Source organism: Pieris brassicae, chromosome 6, assembly GCF_905147105.1.
Source record: "Pieris brassicae chromosome 6, ilPieBrab1.1, whole genome shotgun sequence".
NCBI classification, from domain to species: Eukaryota; Metazoa; Arthropoda; class Insecta; order Lepidoptera; family Pieridae; genus Pieris; species Pieris brassicae.
In genome coordinates this window covers 1,103,370-1,124,242 of record NC_059670.1, presented here as the reverse complement: position 1 = coordinate 1,124,242, position 20,873 = coordinate 1,103,370, and the positions used below count along the sequence as shown (strand labels likewise).

The window sequence follows — 20,873 nt, the reverse complement described above, 5'->3', positions numbered from 1 at the left end:
AGACAGAATCCCTTGCCAGGAAGCTACTTGCTAAATACTTTCAAGTTTCGTTGATAAATTTTTTGAAATCGCATGGTAAATAAGAAAGTATTTAAACGTTCCTGAGGCTTGAAAGGAAAGTCAAATGGCGCTTGAAGATTTATAATATGTTAATATTTTTTCTAAATCTACAAATAGGGAAAACCCCTTGGAATAGAACTATAATCACATATCCTAAACATAAAAATCTGAATTAGAATTAACTACTATATAGTGCTTACGTAATACAAGTCATCTTGATTAAGTCTCCTACGAACGGAGTTTATGTAACGAAAATTAGAAGATCATCTTCAGCGATTGCATTGAAACGTCAATATAACGTAATAATACATTACCGCCTTACGAAGAAATGTTTCTATGAAAATGTATTCGCAAATAACGAGTGTTGTAGTTGTTACGTGTGAAATACAATATTCGCTTCGATAGACAGAAAGGCGCAGTAACACTATGTGGAACCAGAACTTGTAAATCTTGACGGACCAATTTGATTTATTTTTTCATAAAAGAACTTGAACTTTCAAGATGGCATTTTCTGTCGGTAGTATCACAACATTAGATTATCAGCCCGATTGCTTCTTTTGCTTCTATTTATGGGAAAAATATACAACTTCCTTTCAAATATTGACGAATGTCGATCACATACTTGCCTGTATATAACATATATTTATATTGCATCAAATACCAATAAGATTTGTCTAAGCGAAGCATATAATTTCGCATTGAATATTATGGAATTGTATAGCGCCAGCTTCGAAGTGCCTACTTTTTCGAACTTTTCGTACAATATAAGTACAACTACGACGTGTTAGCAATACAAAAACAATTGGAGATGTAAACGACAAATCAATAAGTGAAATGTTTCGTGCGAACATCAGATTTGTTACATTTGCATATTGGGTAACGGATTACCGAGATTCGTTACGTAACGACACATTGTGCGTTATTGCTTGCAATTTAAGAATAACGATACACATAAAGAACAGATTTTATTTAAGGAAACTGCACTTTTGTTACACATTTAAACTTTGGATGGGAAACGTATTAACTTTACATAGCATTGGATTAAACATAATGTTTTTATATATTTTATGATCTGACCTTATGGAAGGCACTTATGGAGCTAACAATATAGGAGGTTCTTGATAATCTTCATAACCTTTTTTATTTATTGTTTCTTATTCCGCTGGCTCTGCGACCCATAAACTGTCTTGACCACCGAAATGAAAATCTTCCAGCGCCTATGCTAGCTTTAAGCGGTACCTAGACCGATCTTCTGCTCTTCGACCACTAGGCTGGTTTAGGTAAGCGTCCTTAGGTGCTTGTTATCGCCCCAGCCAACGTAGTCGATAGGTCTTGTTTTCTCCTATAATGTTGGGCTGGGCTACCACCTTTTCTTTTTCGTACTCTTCATGGCTCGCCTTATCAGCCCTAGGACTTTTTGCATTATCTTACGCCACCAGTAACCTCTGCTCCTCTTTCAAGGATAGCGCCAAAGCCTCACAGCCGTACATTAATACTGGTCTATATACGAATATTGTATATGTATTTCTGTTCAGAAACTTGGCTATTAAGACCATTTTTATATGTTCAATGATTATTAATACGATGTCGGTACAATAAATAGTCTAGAACAATATAAATGTTTCAGTTTAGTTAGTAACTCAATTACAATACTACCCTAAAGGCAGATACAGATTTTAAAGGCCGGAAACGCACTCGCGAGCCTGGCATTGAGAGTGACCATAGGCGGCGGTATTAAACATCAGATAAGGCTTTTGTCACTTTGCACCGTTACATTATGTAAAAATTAGAAATGTATGTTCATAGAATCACAACCAAACACAAACCACCAGGGTTTATCGTCAGTTTGGCAATCTCATAGGGTTAAGAAGCAGTTAAACTGGATGAGTCGATCTCTGGCTCTCTTCCCTTCTCAGATAATATAACTAAATAAATCTTGTAGCGTACTAACTGTTATAAAGTTTGTTAAAACTAAATGATCTCCATAGTATTTAATTAAAAATTCCGATAAGAAACTTTGTATTTAATTATGAGCGCTTTAATATAGCTGTAATTAACTTGTTTTCCTCCTTTACAATGTACAAATATTATGTACATTTGTATTTATTTATAAACTATATTAGGAACATGAATAATACGTAAAATGTAATCGTCAATCCAGTAAGCATATTAAAGCAGCGCCTGGGTATATTTTGGATATCTGCAACCACGAAATCGACGGTGTGTATAAGGTACAGATGGCTGATTACCTACTTGGATATTAGGAAAAGTAAATGATCACGAAACACATACAAAAATGGAGGTGCACACCTATGAGATTGTAGCGACACTGGCTTTTTGTATGTATCAAAAATACTACGTTTGAGGTGACTAAATGGTCCTAACTATAATAATATGACAATTATATGACAAAATTGACGAAAATTTCGGGACAATGGGCATATAAAGACGATATGATTGTGCGTTCGATTGAATGTGATTGGTAATATCTAGTTAAACACGCCAAATTAGAGGTCTGTATGTCCAAACACAATCAAATGTACGGTTACGTTTTCACGACTCCGGTTAGTGTTTTTTTTTTTGTTCTAGTCTTCTACTCTTTACTATGCGTTAACTGTTGTGTAGGAGACACACAACACCACAGTAATAAGCATTTATGCAAAAGCAACCAATCAGTCCAATCTCAACCAACTTAAGATCACCACAAGATTGTTAACTATCATTTAGAATCGTGTTGGCTACTTTGGCCGTTTTACCAAGAGATTACCGGATAGTTGCGGCGATCTGGTTCTGGATCTTCTGGATGAAGAATATAATGATGCCTTCATATTTATACTAAATTTTAACAGTTTCGCAAATATTTCATAAATGTAATGTAATCTTTATCTATGATCTATAAAAAATATACACTAAACGAACTGACACTTAAAATTCATAGAATTTTTCACATGATTCGCGAGAACGCGATATAGGCTATTCCCACGATAGTCATACGTTAGATTTGCTTTCGTCACTATTATAAGTATACCAAAATTATTTAAAGAATTCTAGAAGTTCTGTACATATAAGACACATTCTTAAAACATTTATTTATCACGATTATGAGTAACAATCACAATACATTGAATTTTAACACCATCCTAAAGAATCTCCAGGAGGAGCTGGCGAAAAGTTCTTACGTTATCCATCATGACTTTTTATCACTTTTGTTTTTCGATTTTATGCCTCATATGTTGACGTTTAACCGTTAAAGTGACTTAAATGTTCGACAATATTAAAACAAGACAATACTTGCGGAAACCTAAGGTTTACCACAGCGATTTCGCAACTTGCTTGGTACTTTGAGAGGTCAAAAGGGCATTCACCCAACAACGGCCATGAACTCCACCAACCAATGCAATATTTTAATAAACTTGGTTAATTTTTTAGACTAACATCACAACGTAAAATTCATAGAACTTATTCATATGCTTCATATTACTTTTGACATATTAGCTCTATTACCAATCTATATTACGAGATACCGGCATGGTATTGGTTTTTAATCAATAAGAAATTATAAGATAACATTTAGATTAAGCAATCAAAATCCATCCCTCATATGTTAAATACACTCGATATGGGCGTATCGAAAAACAATAATGGCATAAGCTGGAGGAGGCCTATCCAAGATGGAGTTCCGAGCCTACGCTTAAGACTCAAGCAAAACATAAACTGTGTTAAGACAACATTCTAAACTGAATTTTTGTAAATATTTTATATTAAGCTAAATGAAAAACCAATAGCGCTACAACCTTTTTAGGTCTCAACCTCAGATTTCTGTATCAGTATTGTCAATCTATTAGGCAAGTAGGTGATCAGCCTCCTGCGCCTGACACACATCGTCAACGGGTCTAAGCAAGCCGGTTTCCTCACGATGTTTTTCTTCACCATGCGAGCGAGTGTTTAATATATAGACACAAAGTCGTCTAGGGTATCCAGCCGGGGATCGAACCTATGATCTCAAGGTGGAGAGTCATACGCTAAAGACCAACACTGCTGCTGGAATAAATAGTAATATAAAGTCAGATACCGCGAACTTATAGTTAAAATGTACTAATAAGCTTATTGTTTAACTTAAACTTATGGAGCGCTTTGTTGTCACTAAGACTGTAAAGCTTAATTTTACGTAATGCGTAACATTCAAAGCGTATAGTTACTTCATAGTTAAATGGGATTTCTTAATTATATTCTGATCAAATTGTAGTATGATTACTTTAAGTAACATATTGAGTAAGATGTGAAGATTATGTGGTTTATTTAAAGTGAAATTGATATTTTCCGCTTTCGGCTGGGTATTTTATAGTAAACGATATATGTTACTATGAAAACAAAGAGTTAGCATCACATGACATTTAATCTGGAGTCAAAGACAGTTTCCCCACGAGGTTTTTAATAGAAAAAAGGGCAAACGGACAGGAGGCTCGTCTGATGTTAAGTGATACCGCCGCCAATAGACACGCTCAATGCCAGCCTCGCGAGTGCGTTGCCGGTCTTTTAAGAATTGGTACGCTCTTTTCTTGAATGACCCTAAGTCGAATAGGTTCGGAAATACTTCAGGCGGCAGCTGGTTCCACATAGTGGCGGTGCGTGGCAAAAGCTGCCTTAAAAACGCTTATTGTGGAACGACGGACAGCAGCAGTAGATGCAAAGTGTTTTGAACAACCGTAAATTACTACACTGAATGAAATATCCCGATTATACATAGTTATTTTTCTATTTATAGCGAACATATATACTTAGAACATACATGCTTTTACCATTAAGAATATGATAACAATGTTCACGTGCAATGATTGTTCAAATTATTATTAATGACTAGATTAATTGAATGTCCGGTCACTTAATTGTTGATTTGATTCCAGGCACTAACCTATTATGGTTCAAATAATTGATCCAATTAAGTTTTTCACATAATCTGTTCAAATTAATGATATTTATTGAATTTATAATTGTATTATTCGTGAAAAAACTTAATTAGGCTTGATCTGTTTTATGTTAAAAATCGATCACATAAACATAGAATTTGATAGAAACCTCTTTAGTTAAACAGACAGACTATTCAAATAAGCTAAAATAACTTAAAGTAAACAAACTAACTAAAGTAAAGTAAAGATAAGTATTACCCGTTACGTTTAATTAATTATTATTACGATTATTATACATTTGTTACGATAATTTACATTTAATTTACAACCGTATTACATACTTTGAAGCTTAAGCGATAAAATTCCTGTCGTAGTCTGTGCCATATACGCGGAAGACTTCACGCACGTATTTATTCCTACTCCATTAACTTGACAGCCACATTAAATGCTGTGAGATGCTGATAAAAAATATAATTGTAACAATATGTTACAATTTACCACAGTTGCATTTAAACGCAACGAGGCCTGAATACTGGCCATTTAGAATAAACAATAACTTTGAATGCATAATTATTTTAACATGCAAACCCCCAAAAATACCCAAACCATATTATTGAAACCACCTTAATAAGGTTAAAGTTTTGTAGTCTCAGTTTTCGCAATTACATTCTCGCCGAGTCCGTAAGACAGCCTTATTCCTTCCAGCAGCACAGAAATCTCCTGGGATATAACAGGCGTCACACAGCGAGGATTTCTGTACGCTGGTTAGTCACAGCCACGCATTCCAGGTCTACGTGGGTGACTGATTCCTCTACGCTGAAACAGCCTCTCCACATGGGACTGTATTTCGCGCCTTTATTATTACTAAAACCTTACCTGAACAACAGCGTCCAATGCCATCCTCTCGATGTCCACGTGGTAGTAATTGAGTTGGGGAGCATACCGACGCCTGGGCCGGATATCGTCGTAATACGCGACCACATCATTGATCGACACAACAGGGCAATCGTCCACTGTGCTGCACCCGCTACTAACACCGTCCACCCCACTATCAGAGTCACCTTCCCCCCCGAATCCCTCCTTAGAATCCCGGCGGTCACCGTAACTTTTTTCCGATTCCTGGTACCCGGATTCGGTCATGTCATCAGGCGTAACTATTTCCGGTATCTTCGTCGTATCGTACTCGTAACCGACTTCATCGTCGACATTTATTTCATCGTAGTCGGCCATTTTGATATATTGAAATACTGTTCTGATCGAATGTCCACTACATGGTATGCCACACCAGTCACTCCTGTCGCCCTGAAATAGAAATTACGATAAATAAACGTTTCTTATTTAAACCAATAACCCAACACAAGTTTTCGAAATGAAAAATAAGGATAAAGAGACTGCATCACGCCAACGCAAATATTTGCCCGTCTAAACAGCCGTAAATATTATTCTAAATTATATTATTATCTACCAGAATTTATTGCCAGTTCTTCTGGTCCACTCTACGCCCTTGATTTGAGAACTGGCAGTAAATGTAAAATTAGAAGCGTTTAGCATTTAATATGTATTTCTTTATTGACGTTCATAAGTGTACATTGTGTTATCTAAATTAATAAATTAATTTGAATTTGAATTTAATTTATAAGTTTAATATTAAAATTTAAAAGATATCTCTAAAGAAAAACGTAAATAAGATTACTAACAGCAACATTGCGTATTTCGTTTCTATAATTCTTATAACTTTGATTCAAGAAACGAATATTGATGACATATTGGCGTTTCTTTTCAATCTGCATTAAGGCCAGACTTGCAAAATGCCAATATACATATAGTATTATGAGGGTATCGAAGTGTCTTTCTACGATGAGCAATATCGACAGTTCGTTATTGTAGTTGACATCAATAGCAGCTACTATCGAACCTTGATACGATTTAACACTTATTGAGCATGAAAGAACTCGTACAACAAATGTCATTTATTAATATTATCACAGGTTTTCCCGTAGTGTAAAAAGATACGACGGATCTCCACCTGCTACGGTCCAGATATATATCTCTCGCTTCATCCACCTTTATGACATCCACCGTGCATACTCGTCTGTTATGGGTACTTTTAACTTGTCCCTTCTCTAGTATCTCTTGGATTTAATCCAGGTTCTCCACGGTTGCCTTGTATATCCTACTTGTTAACTGCTTCTCATACATACTGTTACGAAGACGGGTCGACTGCAATGTTTCTAGATTTTTTCACTAGTTAGAGAACTTTTCAGCAGGTTGTAATATGATTTCTGACCGTTTCAGGAGAGGCTCAATCACATATTAGTTAATTGTAATTTCCATAATGTTACCCTAGTTTTCAGGAAGCTGAAACATTTTTTCAGTCAGTTTCAGAACATGTGTAGTCGAGTGGTGCAGTTTTCAGGAGACCCGTTTTCAGGCGTTTTCAGGCCTAGGTATAACCCTTTGATGAAGGAATATTCTAGATCCAAATTTCTAGGTGTGAGACAAGGACGAAATGATACGAGAGAGAGAGAGAGAAGATCAGAACTGTCCCGAAACTAGACTGAGCACTCTAGAACGCCGTACGACAAGGACAGAGTAACGTGCGAAAGAGACAAAGAGTGTAGACGTTCTAGAATTGTGTAATCGCTACTCAGTAGCAAGCCCGCCTAGAAAGTTCTCGAATATTGTTTAGAATTATTCCCAGGGATATATAAGCAAGCCGAAACGCGACTAGTCGCCTTTAGTTTGAAATGCGATAACAAGAGAGAAACACCGAAGCGATAAAGTGCGAATAAAGTGAATATAAGTGATAAAGTACTGTGTGAAGTGTGCATAAGTGAAGTAATAAGTGATTGTTTTTGTGTGTGTAATTAGTGCATCTCTGCGATTAATTTGTGCTCATAAATTCCTCATTAATTTTTCAATAAATAAACCCTTGAAGAAATCTACGGCATTTTCTATCCGATCCCCTAGCTCGTAACAATACGTTCTATATGGCCAAACCACATAAGCAACTTCGCTTATTAACTCTGTATGTAGTTATAATTGTCTTAATTTAAACAAATTATAAATGTTAACTCTATTACAGTAATAGAAACCTTTTAACTTGTTTTGTACAATGTTCGTTTTAAGTTTTCTTTCTTATCTTTCTGAGACTCCAGGTTATATTGGAATTCAAACATTTGTTAAATGTATATCATCACTTGCTCTGTATAATTTATAATTCAAAAACTTGTATTGATACAATTTAAAATTAAGATCTCTCTTCCGTGTAATAAGATGCAAGGAACGAAGAAGGTATCAAACAGCCATTTCCTTGTGTCTTCCGTGTAACATAATTGTTTAGCATATGAGCTTATTCGAAACACAAACGAACTTAGAATTTATAAAAAACACCGAAGCATTCCCTTTGTAATTACATCCTCTTTTAACCCACACTATGTTATATTATGTAAAACAATTATGGCCGTGCAAAATGTTGCGTAAAAAATCACATACCCGAAGCGTTTGCACCCATAAGAACACCCTAGAGCTAAAATTTGATCAAGTTTATTTGTCGGTCGGCGGTCTCTAAACGGTTGGTAGGTAAATAATTTTAGTAGTTTCAAAGTACATAAGTAAGCAGCACATTCGACTTGATTACCCAATAAAGTATTGATGCTAGAAGGGTCAAAGCGAACCCATACTTATTAGCGCAATCCTCGACGGGTAATACATAATCTGTAGTGTTATTGTGTAAGTCCCATTAACATTTCTGTCTGCGTCAAGATTTTTAAGAATAACATCAATCTTGTTATCTTAGTCCATCTCTATAAAAATTTTTATTTATCTAAAATGAGGCAAACGGCCAGGAGGATTACCTGATGTTAAGTGATACCGCCGCCCATGGACTCACAATGCCAGAAGGCTCGCAAGTTTCCGGCCTTTTAAGAATTGGTACGCTCTTTTCTTGAACGACCCTAAGTCAAATTAGTACAGAAATAATTCAGTGGGCAACTGGTTCCACATAGTGGTGGTGCGCCGCAAACACTGCCTTAAGAAACGCTCAGTTGTGAAACGAGGTGGTGTTACGGATGGTATTTTGTATTTAGCCGTCCGATGATGAAACTAAGCTGCAGGTCTTTTATTTTACCATAAAATATATATTTTTAAATCGTCGTTTAACGCAAATAAGGCTTTTAAATAATACAAATTAATGGAATTTCAAAATTAAATGTGATTGGAGACAAGATTCCCCAACTAATCGTGTGGGTCAGTGTTTCAGTCAAGTTCCGACTTCAAATATTTGAAATAGACTAAGTTAGAAATGTCAAATTAAAGCACTCAAAGCACGAACGTACTATAAAGCTGTTGAAAGTCTATATTGGCACAAATAAATATATCGGTTAACTCTCGTCAGAAAACTTATTATAGCCTAATTTTATTAATGACAAATTGTAGAAATAAATGCGTAGAAATTTAAAGTTTATTATGGACAAATAAGTATTACTTATTAAACTACTTATTGAACTAAACAATACATTTGAAATACACTCATTCACGGCCCTGCGACCCAAAACGTCTTGGAGAATGAGAAATTTCCTTTTAACTAAAAGAACTTTTTATCAGTATAAATAAAATTCGATGAAAAGAGGAATTCTTTACTAATTAATACAATTTTAAATAATAAATAACTTACAACAAGCTTAGTGTTTAAATGTTTGAAAGTAAAGTAAATGGGCGTTATGGGTGTAATATTATTATTAGCTGAGAACCTTCTTAATCACATCCAATTTCTAAGAAGAATCCTCATCACAATCTGTCTATTCGATTAGAAGCTACGATGCCACAGACACACATGTTAAATTTATAACACCCTGTAGGTTTTAAATGAAAATAAAATTAAGTGACGATGTTTTATGATTTTACGAAAGAAATCTTATTCAAATAATACTATTATTATAAAAAAAATCTTTTGTGTTACAGTTGTCATGGTTTTCGTAACAATATATTTTTTTAATGTAATAGGCAAACGGGCAGGAGGCTCACTTGATGTTAAGTAATACCACCGCCCATATACTGACATTGCCAGAAGGCTCGCAAGTGCGTTACCGGCCTTTCAAGAATTGGTTCGCTCTTTTCTTGAAGGACCCTCAGTCGAATTGGTTCGGAAATACTTCAGTCATATTTTGTATAAGTAGTAAAGCTTTTGCAGTTTTGCAAAAGAACAAAGTAAACTTAATATTATTTATTACATATATATTTTTAAGAAAATAAATAACAATAACTTTTCGATTTTGTAAAGATTTAAATTTGAGTATTTCGAACCCCATACCGGTTTAACAAATTATATAGAATTATGTATAAAACCTGTCTATGTTGACAACAAATTATTGCTCAGCGCGAAAGTCCTAGAATATTGGGAAATGTTAATTATTCACAACAAATACTGTGATTTATGCATTGGCTATATTTGTATTTATTGCTTTGCAACGCCTTAATTAACGGGCGCTGTATCAAAATACCACAGGTAATTTGTACGAGTCGTTTTTTCCATAATAGCCGTCGAATCAGCTTAGCGATTTCCAAGTGTAGTTTTAGAACAGAGACAAGAATATCACAAATTCGTGGCTAAAATGATTTAGATTGAATTTTGTTATCACTTGCGTAATGACGGCTTATAAATTCCTAAGAGATTATGGAGATAAGTGGGACACGTCTAAGAGTTTCCTACAATATCGAAGTGAGTATCTTCTTCGTCAAGCGTTATTCATCAGTGAAACAGTAAAGCCTGTGTTACATTTTGTAAATTGTTCATTTTTTTTTAACTGACTTTTTTATAGATCAGCTCACTTGATGTTTAGTGACACCGCCGCCCATGGACCTTCTTAATACCTGAGGGCTCGCAAGTGCGCTGCCGGCCTTATGCGCTCTTGTCTTGCCCTAAGTCGACTTCATAAAAACCTGACAAAGGGGGAGATTTAAAATTTACTCTTCGGCATTTCCAAACGGGAAAAACCATTTCTATAATTTCGATGTTAGAAATTATTAGATTTATTTTACAAAATACAAGTCGACCGAGAAAATGGTTCCCGATGAATTATGTATTTCATAATATATTTTCAGTACACATTTTATTCAATGGTCGACGAAGCGTGAAAACGAAACTTGTACAGTTTTGACGTGCTTATGAAAATTTATCTTCATATTATGGAGAAGAACGTGGATAACTAAAATAATTTTCCTAGTAATGGAAAATGTTTTTCCTGCGTCCGACCCGTGGTATAAATGTGAAACGAAATCCCATAACATCTTTTGTAGTACTAAGACGGTTACAGGTAAAAATCGTCTTTCGACAAGTTATGACCAACATCCAGACTTCTTTGTAAATATAACACGCAGATCATCATCTTTACAGGCAGAGAGGAGGGCACGATATCTCGAGGACGATACAAAGACGCTGGACCGATCAAGTAAAGGACCATCTGGAGGAAGTTGCCACTAATACGACCTTCAGAAATGAAGAGTAAAGAAGAAGTAGTACTACTTAAGTTATACCTATATAAAATACTAGTAGTCGTAAAAAATATTAATTTAAAAATATTTATAAATATTAGTTAGAACAAATTTTTTATTAGATAATCTCGAAAAATTTAGTTTGAACGGAGCAATTGTGAATGTAAATAAAGCTATAATTTCATTTGCACGTGTTGCGAAATTCTCTTTTAAATATTGAAATCAGGTTATGAATTGATAATTGCAAGGCCGAAATGTTTCTACTTTTTACATTAGAAAAATGGTTTAAACTTCTACACTAAGTAGGGCGATAGTAGATTGCCATGAAGAAGAGCCTTTAAGAGATTTACATCCAGAGAATGTTTTTTTTTAAATCCAGAATAGAGCGAGGGAGTCAAACCAGAGAGTCTCAAATTGTCGCCGACATTTTCCTTTATGTCATCCTTATGAGAAAATAGATATAATTACTTCAACACCTCATTAAATTCGTTTTAAATTTATTTTTTTACAAAAACTTCAAATTTCACTTGCGCCGATTTGATAGCGAGTAAGGCTTATATACAGATTTAATCATCATTGGTGATGAGAACAGTTACTACACAATATCCCCGTTCCAAATTTTATTATGTAGTCTTTATCATAATAACTTTAACGTATATTAACGAATTTGTTTTTTTTTTTTATCAATATTAATTTGTTTTAATTGTTTATATGATAGATATATAAACAATTAAAACAAATTAATTAGATTATTAAAAAATCCCCGAACATGTTATTGGAATTATTTCTAGAAAAGAGCGTCTCAAATCTTAATCTGGCAATTCTGGCAATGAAATCCATGGGCTGCAGTGTCGCTCAATAACAAATTTTCAATGTTCAATATAACAAATGTACAAAAATTCCTGTTTTTAATATATATTTATTTCCGTACTTTGTCAAGATAAGGATACAAATCTGGAATCACTTGTTGTTTTATTCTTTTGCCCTTGACATATAAAGTAGGTCATTGGAAAACCTGTTGCAGTAGGTGCGAGAGGGAGGGGTGATCTGTTTGCACCAATCAGAAAAGAGATAGAATATTCTGGAAACTCCATTGTAAAGTTTTATTGAGGGGTAGTAAACGTAAACTTGGCGTGTTAGGGTTAATTGATGGAAACTGTTAAATTTAAAGAGTTTAATGTAATACTAGGTAATCTTTGTGAATTGAGAAGTCGTGTGTGTTATGTTGGTCTTATGGAGATATAAATTGAGGAATTGCATCGGGCACAGACTAAATAAACAAATATAAAAAATATGTAATCTGTGAACAAGGCCCAAAGGTACTGGAATATTATTAACTTTTTCCTAAATTGAAGATTCCACAAATACATATTTTCTTATACTAGACAAATTATGACAAGAATTCATGCCATCTATGAAGACAATTGAATCGTATTTACGAACTACATACTATTAGTAACGAACAATTGTATAGTGGATTTGGCATTTCGCCATGAGTGCAATGTGACGAAGTGAACTGAATAGTAAAACAATAATTTGTGCCATTTGAATCAATAGACTACTTCGCATGAATACAATAAAATCTGTTTAACTCGGTGTGTACTAATTGTACCAATTGCAATGCGGAAGACAATTAAGAATTATTTTAAACAAATCCAGCTCCAGTCCACGAGAATCGAAAAAAGTTAGACCAGCAACACTGCATCCATGGGCGGTTAATACTCAAGTGTACCTACTCGTTTCGTCTCAAATAAAAATACAAAGAGAGAGACTAAATCTCATACTCGTAAACTCCGATGGGATTACGATTTCGGCACTGCTTTACGTGCTAACCGGAAGAAGGTCCGTTTCTCTCTACCTATTTGTTAAAGTCAAAGTCAAAGTCAAAAATTTACACACTTATGAACATCAAAAATAAAATACATTAATGCTTCTAATTTTACATTTACTGCCAGTTCTCAAATCAAGGGCATAAAACGGAAGAGAAGAACTGGCAATAAACTCTCCGCCACTCTTTTTAATCGACATGTTTTTTTTGTATTACACAACGTTTGTAAGGAGCTGCAACCATTACTCCATGTTCTACATGACAAAGTAATAAATAATAATAAAATTAATTAAAAACATATATTTGTCTCAGATTGTCAAAGATCCTACATCAGCAGGAGGCATGGTGAAATAGGAGCACAACACGCAAATACATAGTCGAAATAACTGACATCACCGCATACACGAATTCAACTACGACCACTCACCACAAGTATCACCCGTTCACGAGTATAATTTATGTTATCATGTTATATTAATTTCTGTATCAATAAATAAATACTCCTGAAATGTGGTCCCTCATAAAATCTAGGTTGTATGTACATGTAGTGCCCCGAGGCACATAACGTACTGCGTACTTATTTACTCTAGTAAGGCTTCCATTACACCACTAATGCGAGTTGATAATAACGTATCAATTAAACTTTACCATTATACTTGTTCTAGATGCCTTCATAAATATTTTATGGGTATTTTTATGCCGCCAGGGTCATAGTAACATCGTAACGTAGCTTTAAGGTAATGAAAGTAATTTACTTTATTAATAATAACTAAGTTAATTTAATACTTCTATACCTTTTAAGATAAATTTACACGCCATTATGTGTGGCACAATATGAGATCTTCAGATTGTACCACCATAACCTTTTAGTACCGTATTCTGGCATATAAACTATTATTATTACCCTCAAAGTTTAATTAAAATTCAATTTATATTTGTTATTTTTTAATATTCGGATATTAACTGCTGAGTTTCATAATCGCACTTCGAGGTAGAATAGAAAATAGCATTCATATCAACCACTGGTATCGACGTCCGTCGTTCCACAAATGCGCGTTTTTCAAGGCTGTACTTGCCGCGCACCACCACTATATGGAACCAGCTGCCCACTGAGGTTTATACGAATCTATTCGACTTAGGGTCAATAAAGAAAAGAGCGTACCAATTCTTAAAAGGCCGGCAACGCACTCGCTCGCCATCTGGCATTGAGAGTGTCAGATGAGCCCGTTAGCCCTCTCTATAAATAAACCTCCAATTTCCATAACTCCGCTCTTTTACATCTTTTATCTACTTTCTATTATTCCCTGTTTTGTTTTAATTTTAATGATAGGAATTAACCATTTATGGAGTGATTATTTGTCCTGGTTATCTATCGGTATCTATAACATTTATGATAATATAATAATTCAACTGTGACATTAGAAAAGCTCGCGTATGGATTATATTGTTCTACTAAACAGTATTTAGTAGATATTATAGAATATATTTATATCGTGGTTTTCTAATACAAATATTAAACAGAAATCAAAATCAAAAGTCACGTCGCTGAAGCACGCTAAGTACATTCTATTTATATAAGACTAAAGTCACGTTTACAAAAGCACCTTCAACTTGTCATTTCAAAATGTTACTTTTATGTTCCCTCCCTACACGTCCATATCAAGATTATGATTTGTGAATGAGATATAGATAAAAGGGGTTGGATTTATTCTGTTTGCGCAAATAATAGAAAAATACATTTTGAAAGGGTTCGTAGTTCCTAAGCTCTCTTTTCAAGTTATTTTTATATATTTAATAAAAATAAGCTTTTATACAATCTAAGTTTTAAGCTCTTAATAAATTTTATGTATAAAAAACGTTATTCGGAATATTTTAAAATTTTAGGACACGTCGTTAACGGACATACAACACGCATATACAAATTTTTTTTTTTACCTGCATAATAATAAATAGAAATTAATAATTAATTTAAAAAACTTTGGTCCCTGTGACTGTTTACCTTAAACGCTGGCAGCATAACCACGCTGTATTGCGATACTTATTCTGTGAACGAGGAGAGCAGCAGCTCTCATGGCACAGGTACTATCTACCAGGCGCCAACCTTAATCTTTAATAAGTGCACTTTGGGAGGGAACAAATCCGATCGAAATTGGAGCAGACTCTTTTCTTTGATCCGTTTATTATCCGCCAGCTCTAAACCGTTTCTCGGAAATAATTTTTCCAAATTTAGTTTTCTCATAATGTATGTATTTAATTCCCCCTGATATGCTACTACGAATATTTGATTATAAATTTATCTTCAGATAAAAAGAAATAACGCGTTTCAAACTATAGGTTAAGATCTACGTTTAGACATATATGTATATATCTAAATATAGTAAAGAAAGTATTAAATCGATTGTTATATGTATGTGCATATTTGCAAAACGAATGGTCTCTCCTATGACAAGGTTGTGTCGTTGATTCGACAGTACGCCAGTACAGTATTCTCATATGAACCTTAAAATGCACATTCATATTGTCATGTCTCGATTTTAAAAAAAGATATCCACAAATAGCACCAAAATCATATGTATACAGACCCTCAGGTGTAACAAAAAGCTCGGTTAGTGGCCTACTCTGTTATTTTTGGCAACAGTGAAATCGAATTACACAACTCGTGACCTTGAACTTGCTACTTGTTGCACCTGGCCGTTGGCAGCGAGCCAGATTCATTTTATTATCGAGATAAGTCTGACAATTTTCACCAATGTTTTCGTTTAGCCAAGTTCAACATGTTATTAATAATTGTTATTCGAAATTGGACCATTAAGTGACGTCGAATCAGGAAGCGCGATACAATTGTTTCAGAATTCGTAAAAATAATAAGAGATATTACACTTTTAATGTTTAGTTAAATTGTGAGGCTCGTCTTCAACGTCTAAGGATATATCGCTTAATTCAAAAAACTCCGTAATTACATCCATAATAAAAGCGGAAAAGTCAGGCCCATGGCTTATCGTGTACAATCAGACTTCATTTGTTTGTTTGTATTAGTAAATAAGGATGAAATCTTGGCTATTTAACGTTATATATTATCTGTCTATGTAGTTCCACAGAATATCCATTATGTATTATATTCAAGGCAATATCAGAAATAATAATCATTCGTTATCGATTCGATACGATTATTTTTTCCACAGCCTTTACTGATAACAGAGCAAAGAGAGATTTGATTAAATACTTTATGATTTATATATACTTGTTTAAGCAGCAACAAAACGTTCAACTTATAGGTTAGTGTATTCCAAACTTTTTTTGCCATGCCCCACCTCAGCCTTTCAAATATTCGCACATACCCAAAGAAACACATCATTTTTTATAATAAAAAAAATGAATTGAATTAAAACAAACGTAAATGATAGGTTTTAGGATGAAATTACTAGGAAATTGAAACAAATAATTTTAATGAACTTTCAAATAGCCTCATTAACAATCAAATTCATCAAAGGCATCATGATGGGCAAGGTCGAGGGGAAAAGACGCGCTGGCAGAAGGAGGAAGTCGTGGCTCCGCAATATCAGAGATTCATTCTCTGGCAGTGGCCAGCATAGAACAGCTGATGCGCTTGGCGAAGAATAAGAAGTATGACGAGCTGACCGCCAACCTCCAGTAATGGAGAGGCACTAGAAGAAGAAGAAGATGAAGAATCAAATTGCCTCCTCTGTGGCGTGATGCCCACGTTGTAAAGCAATGGGTTAAATAGTAAAAACCCGAGTAGTAATAGACCTTAAATTAAAGAATGAATCAATCTTTAGAAAAAAAATTAGGCACATCACAATCGCTGAAAAACTTTGATAAATTTAATTGAGCTTGTGTTATAATTGCGTTAGCTAAATCGAGTCTCAGAAATTATTATTAGGTACAATACATCTAAAACACGAGGGGTGAATTCGAAAAAGCACATCCAAATCTATAAGACAAGGTTATTATTGCAACACTTTGGATTTAAATATACTAAAACCATGTTTAGCAGTGTTGGCCTAGTGGCTTCAGCGTGCGACTCTTATCCCTGAGATCGTGGGTTCGATCCCCGGCTGTGCACCAATGGACTTTATTTGTATGTGTGCATTTAACATTCGCTCTAACGGTGAAGGAAAACCGGCTTGCCGTAGACCCATAAAGTCTACAGCGTGTGTCAGGTACAGAAGGCTGATCACCTTCTTGCCTATTAGATTAACAAATGATCATAAAACAGTTACAGAAATCTGAAGCCCAGACCTAAAAAGGTTGTAGCGTCATTGATTTACTTTTTTTTTTTTAAACCATGTTTAGATGGTTTATACTTGTAGAAGTTTAAAATTCCAATTAAGCTTCTCCTTAAAGCTTTTTAATATTAGATCAAAACATTTTCAGTCACATCGGATTATTCTTGTCTAGACTGATTTAGGCTTTCATATTTTAATAACTACATTTAGATTCTATTTATAGAGATATTCATTATATATTATCTTTCTCTATGTAAATCAATAAAAATTATAGACACAAAACTTTTAATGGTATAAAAAGGGATGGTGTTATATTGTAAGATTATTGTTACACAGGAAGCAAAAAGTAAAAATGTAAATACACAAAACCCACATGACCTGCAAGCAGAGGCCGATCAGATATAAAATTAATTTTATGTACATTGTATGTCCGCTATAATCGTTGTATCAATCTCCACACCAACTATATCAAACAATCAAATAAAATTCTATCAAAAAAAGACGCGTTCTAAGCCAGCCCACCTAATTTATAAATTAAGCTTATATTAATACATAATGATTAAAATTAATAAATATCTACTCTGACACACAAAAATATTATGATCACAATTAATCGCGAACTATTAATTGTTTTAATCTTGTTAATATATATTATCAATTAATATAATAAATATTATGATGCGATTTCAGCATCAATATTAACTTCGATATTCATAACTTAAACATCGAACCGTTATATAATACTATCTTGTCACTTTGTAAGTGAATAAAAGTAATTAAACACGAAGGGGAACTGTCTGACTTTAGACCAGTGGTACCAACGTGGGGCCTGTACCCTACATGTTGCCTATTTAATCGTTAAAGGGCTATTCGAAAATGTATAAAAATTATTTGTAATTTGAATTTCAGTTATTCATTATATTTTGAAAATTTAAATATTGTGTTAACAATTTCCTAGTAATTTTTCCTTAAAACTATCAGTTTCTTAACTAAACATTTTTTTAAAATTATATCACAGTTTTAAAAAGTCTAAGGTGGAGCAGGGCACAAAGAAGGTTGAGAAACTCTGAATCAGACTCAAAAATCGATAGGTGTGTAGACACGGAAGGCTTTAAGCAAAAAAGCTATCACTAAACGGATAAAGAAGTCTAAGGCCTACTTAAAAGGTTGTACCGCCACAGGGTTTTTTTTAAATAAACCTCAACCTAGGGAACAGATAAACTATTTCGGCGTATATTTAAAAGTAAACTCGCACGTGTCCATTCGCCACATGTCACGGTACGAGCCGTCAGTTTAATCAACTCGTTTTACAAACACAGCAATCTGAAGGTCGCGGGTTCAGATGCACTGATAACATTGTACGTTCGATATTTTATTAGCCTATGCTCATGGGCCGGTTATAAAAGTCACGACGCACAGTGTTTAGGTTATATCTCTATGCCGTATGAAGAAGTTGGTGGTATGTCGGACATACTTTCGTAAATGAAGCTACGAAAGTATGTCTGCTTAAGCTTTAATTTTGATTTCGTCAAGACTTTGAGTGTTAAGAGATAAGCACACTTACGCAGTTACTATTTATATAATTCATACAAGCTATAAGTGGTTAATTAAGATATTACCTAGGCTAGATCTAATAAGTAGAGCAGAGGTGTTGGCCTCAGTGTGCGACTCTCATCCCTGAGGTCGTAGTTTCGATCCCGGCTGTGGACAAATGTACTTTCTGACTATGCGCATTTCACATTCACTCGAACGGTGAAGAAAAACATCGTGAGTAAACAGGCTTTCCTTAGCCACAAAAAGTCGACGGCGTGTGTCAGGCACAGGAGGCTGACACCTTATTGCTTATTAGATTGACAAATGATCATGAAGCAGGTACAGAAATCCTAGGCCCAGACCTAAAAAGGTGATTATTTTTTTAGATCTAATAAGCTGTTAATGAAGTAATGAGTTTGTAAGATACTAAACGCACATTACTTCAATGCACAGAAGGTGCGCACTAATTATATTAAATGCTACGCAAAATATCAACCAGTGATATTTAATGACCACATCATTATTCGTTAAGTAATCATAAATTATTGGATTTTATGTCAAATTAAAAGACTCCTATAGATTGGGCACAAAATTACAATTTGAATTTATCGTTATAATTTATAATTAGTAGGAATACAAATTCAAACATAATTTGTCTTGTATTTATTGCAAACTATCGTCAAAATATAATTGTAAATAGAGGTTATCTCCAAAGTGTTGATGTTTAGTTTAGAAATCACACATAATAACCGTACGTACATTTGTTGGTGAATTGTGTATGAAAGAATACTTTATAAATTACTGAATAATTTAAAGGAGTTTCTTAATGAAAATAGCTATTTACAAAGGATTCAGTTTCTCAAGGCTATAGATATGTATTAGTCGGTGTGGCTAAAGAACCTAGGCCATATATCGGGCTCTTTTGTTAACATAGCTTTTACACATTAAGAAAACACTTTTTAAACGGATTGAAGGTATGTATTATTATTATAAACTTATAATTATTTACATAATTTTAAATTTAAACTTTTCCGACGTTTCGCTGCTACTAAGAAAGCCTGAGTGAGCAAAATGTACAGCCTTGCTTCTTTAAAAAAACGTTACCATGGTTACAAACACAGTTTCCTAATTTACGTGTTCACTATCTTCTCTTCTCACAGTGGTTGCCTGGAAGAGATCTCTCCAAATCCATAAGGCCACCAGTTTCACTCCTTTTATATTATGTACAACGAAGTGTTAATAAATAAAATAAATAAATAAATATGTTCTATGTAAGTACATACGTAGTTAAATTCACAAGTATATAACAGATAACATTGCTTAGACAATACGGTTCATAAATACCGCAAATGGACCTTGACATTTTTCGATTCCAAGTATAAGCTATTATTTAATGTCTATAATGTAATCTGAGACGTGATACCTGCGGAAATTATAATAAAGGGAAACAAAGTCTAGACCTAAATTTGCTCCAGTGAGCCAAATGTGGAATTTACAATTCTATTGTGATTATAATTGGTCCCTGCCTAACTTTGTTAAGTCTAGGATAACTCAACAAGTATACTGGATAAACTGATTAAAAAACATTATAAAATTAATTCCCGAGCTTACGTCAGAAACTACAAAATTTTTGTTTGTTTACTAATAGATAGATCTTAGGTTGCTTGATTATTGATTATATTTAAGTTTAATTAGAGGACATATGTCTTTATTATCGCACTATATAAAACAGCACACTATATTAGTTAGTGTCAAAGTCGAGTACAAATACCTGTAAACAATATTTACCGGGGTAACCGCACTATT

At 34.1% G+C, this 20,873-nt stretch overlaps 1 protein-coding gene across 2 annotated transcripts in view; it reads right to left on the bottom strand.

Moving 5' to 3' along the window:
- LOC123710557 (terminal nucleotidyltransferase 5C-like) overlaps positions 1–20,873 on the bottom strand; it is a 163,506-nt gene that overhangs the window by 119,686 nt on the left and 22,947 nt on the right. For both annotated transcript variants that reach the window (XM_045662531.1, XM_045662530.1), the window contains one exon: positions 5,844–6,269. In XM_045662531.1, coding sequence (XP_045518487.1) covers positions 5,844–6,197 — 354 coding nt within the window. In that variant the 5' untranslated portion in view covers positions 6,198–6,269. The remainder of the gene's footprint in view (positions 1–5,843; positions 6,270–20,873) is intronic.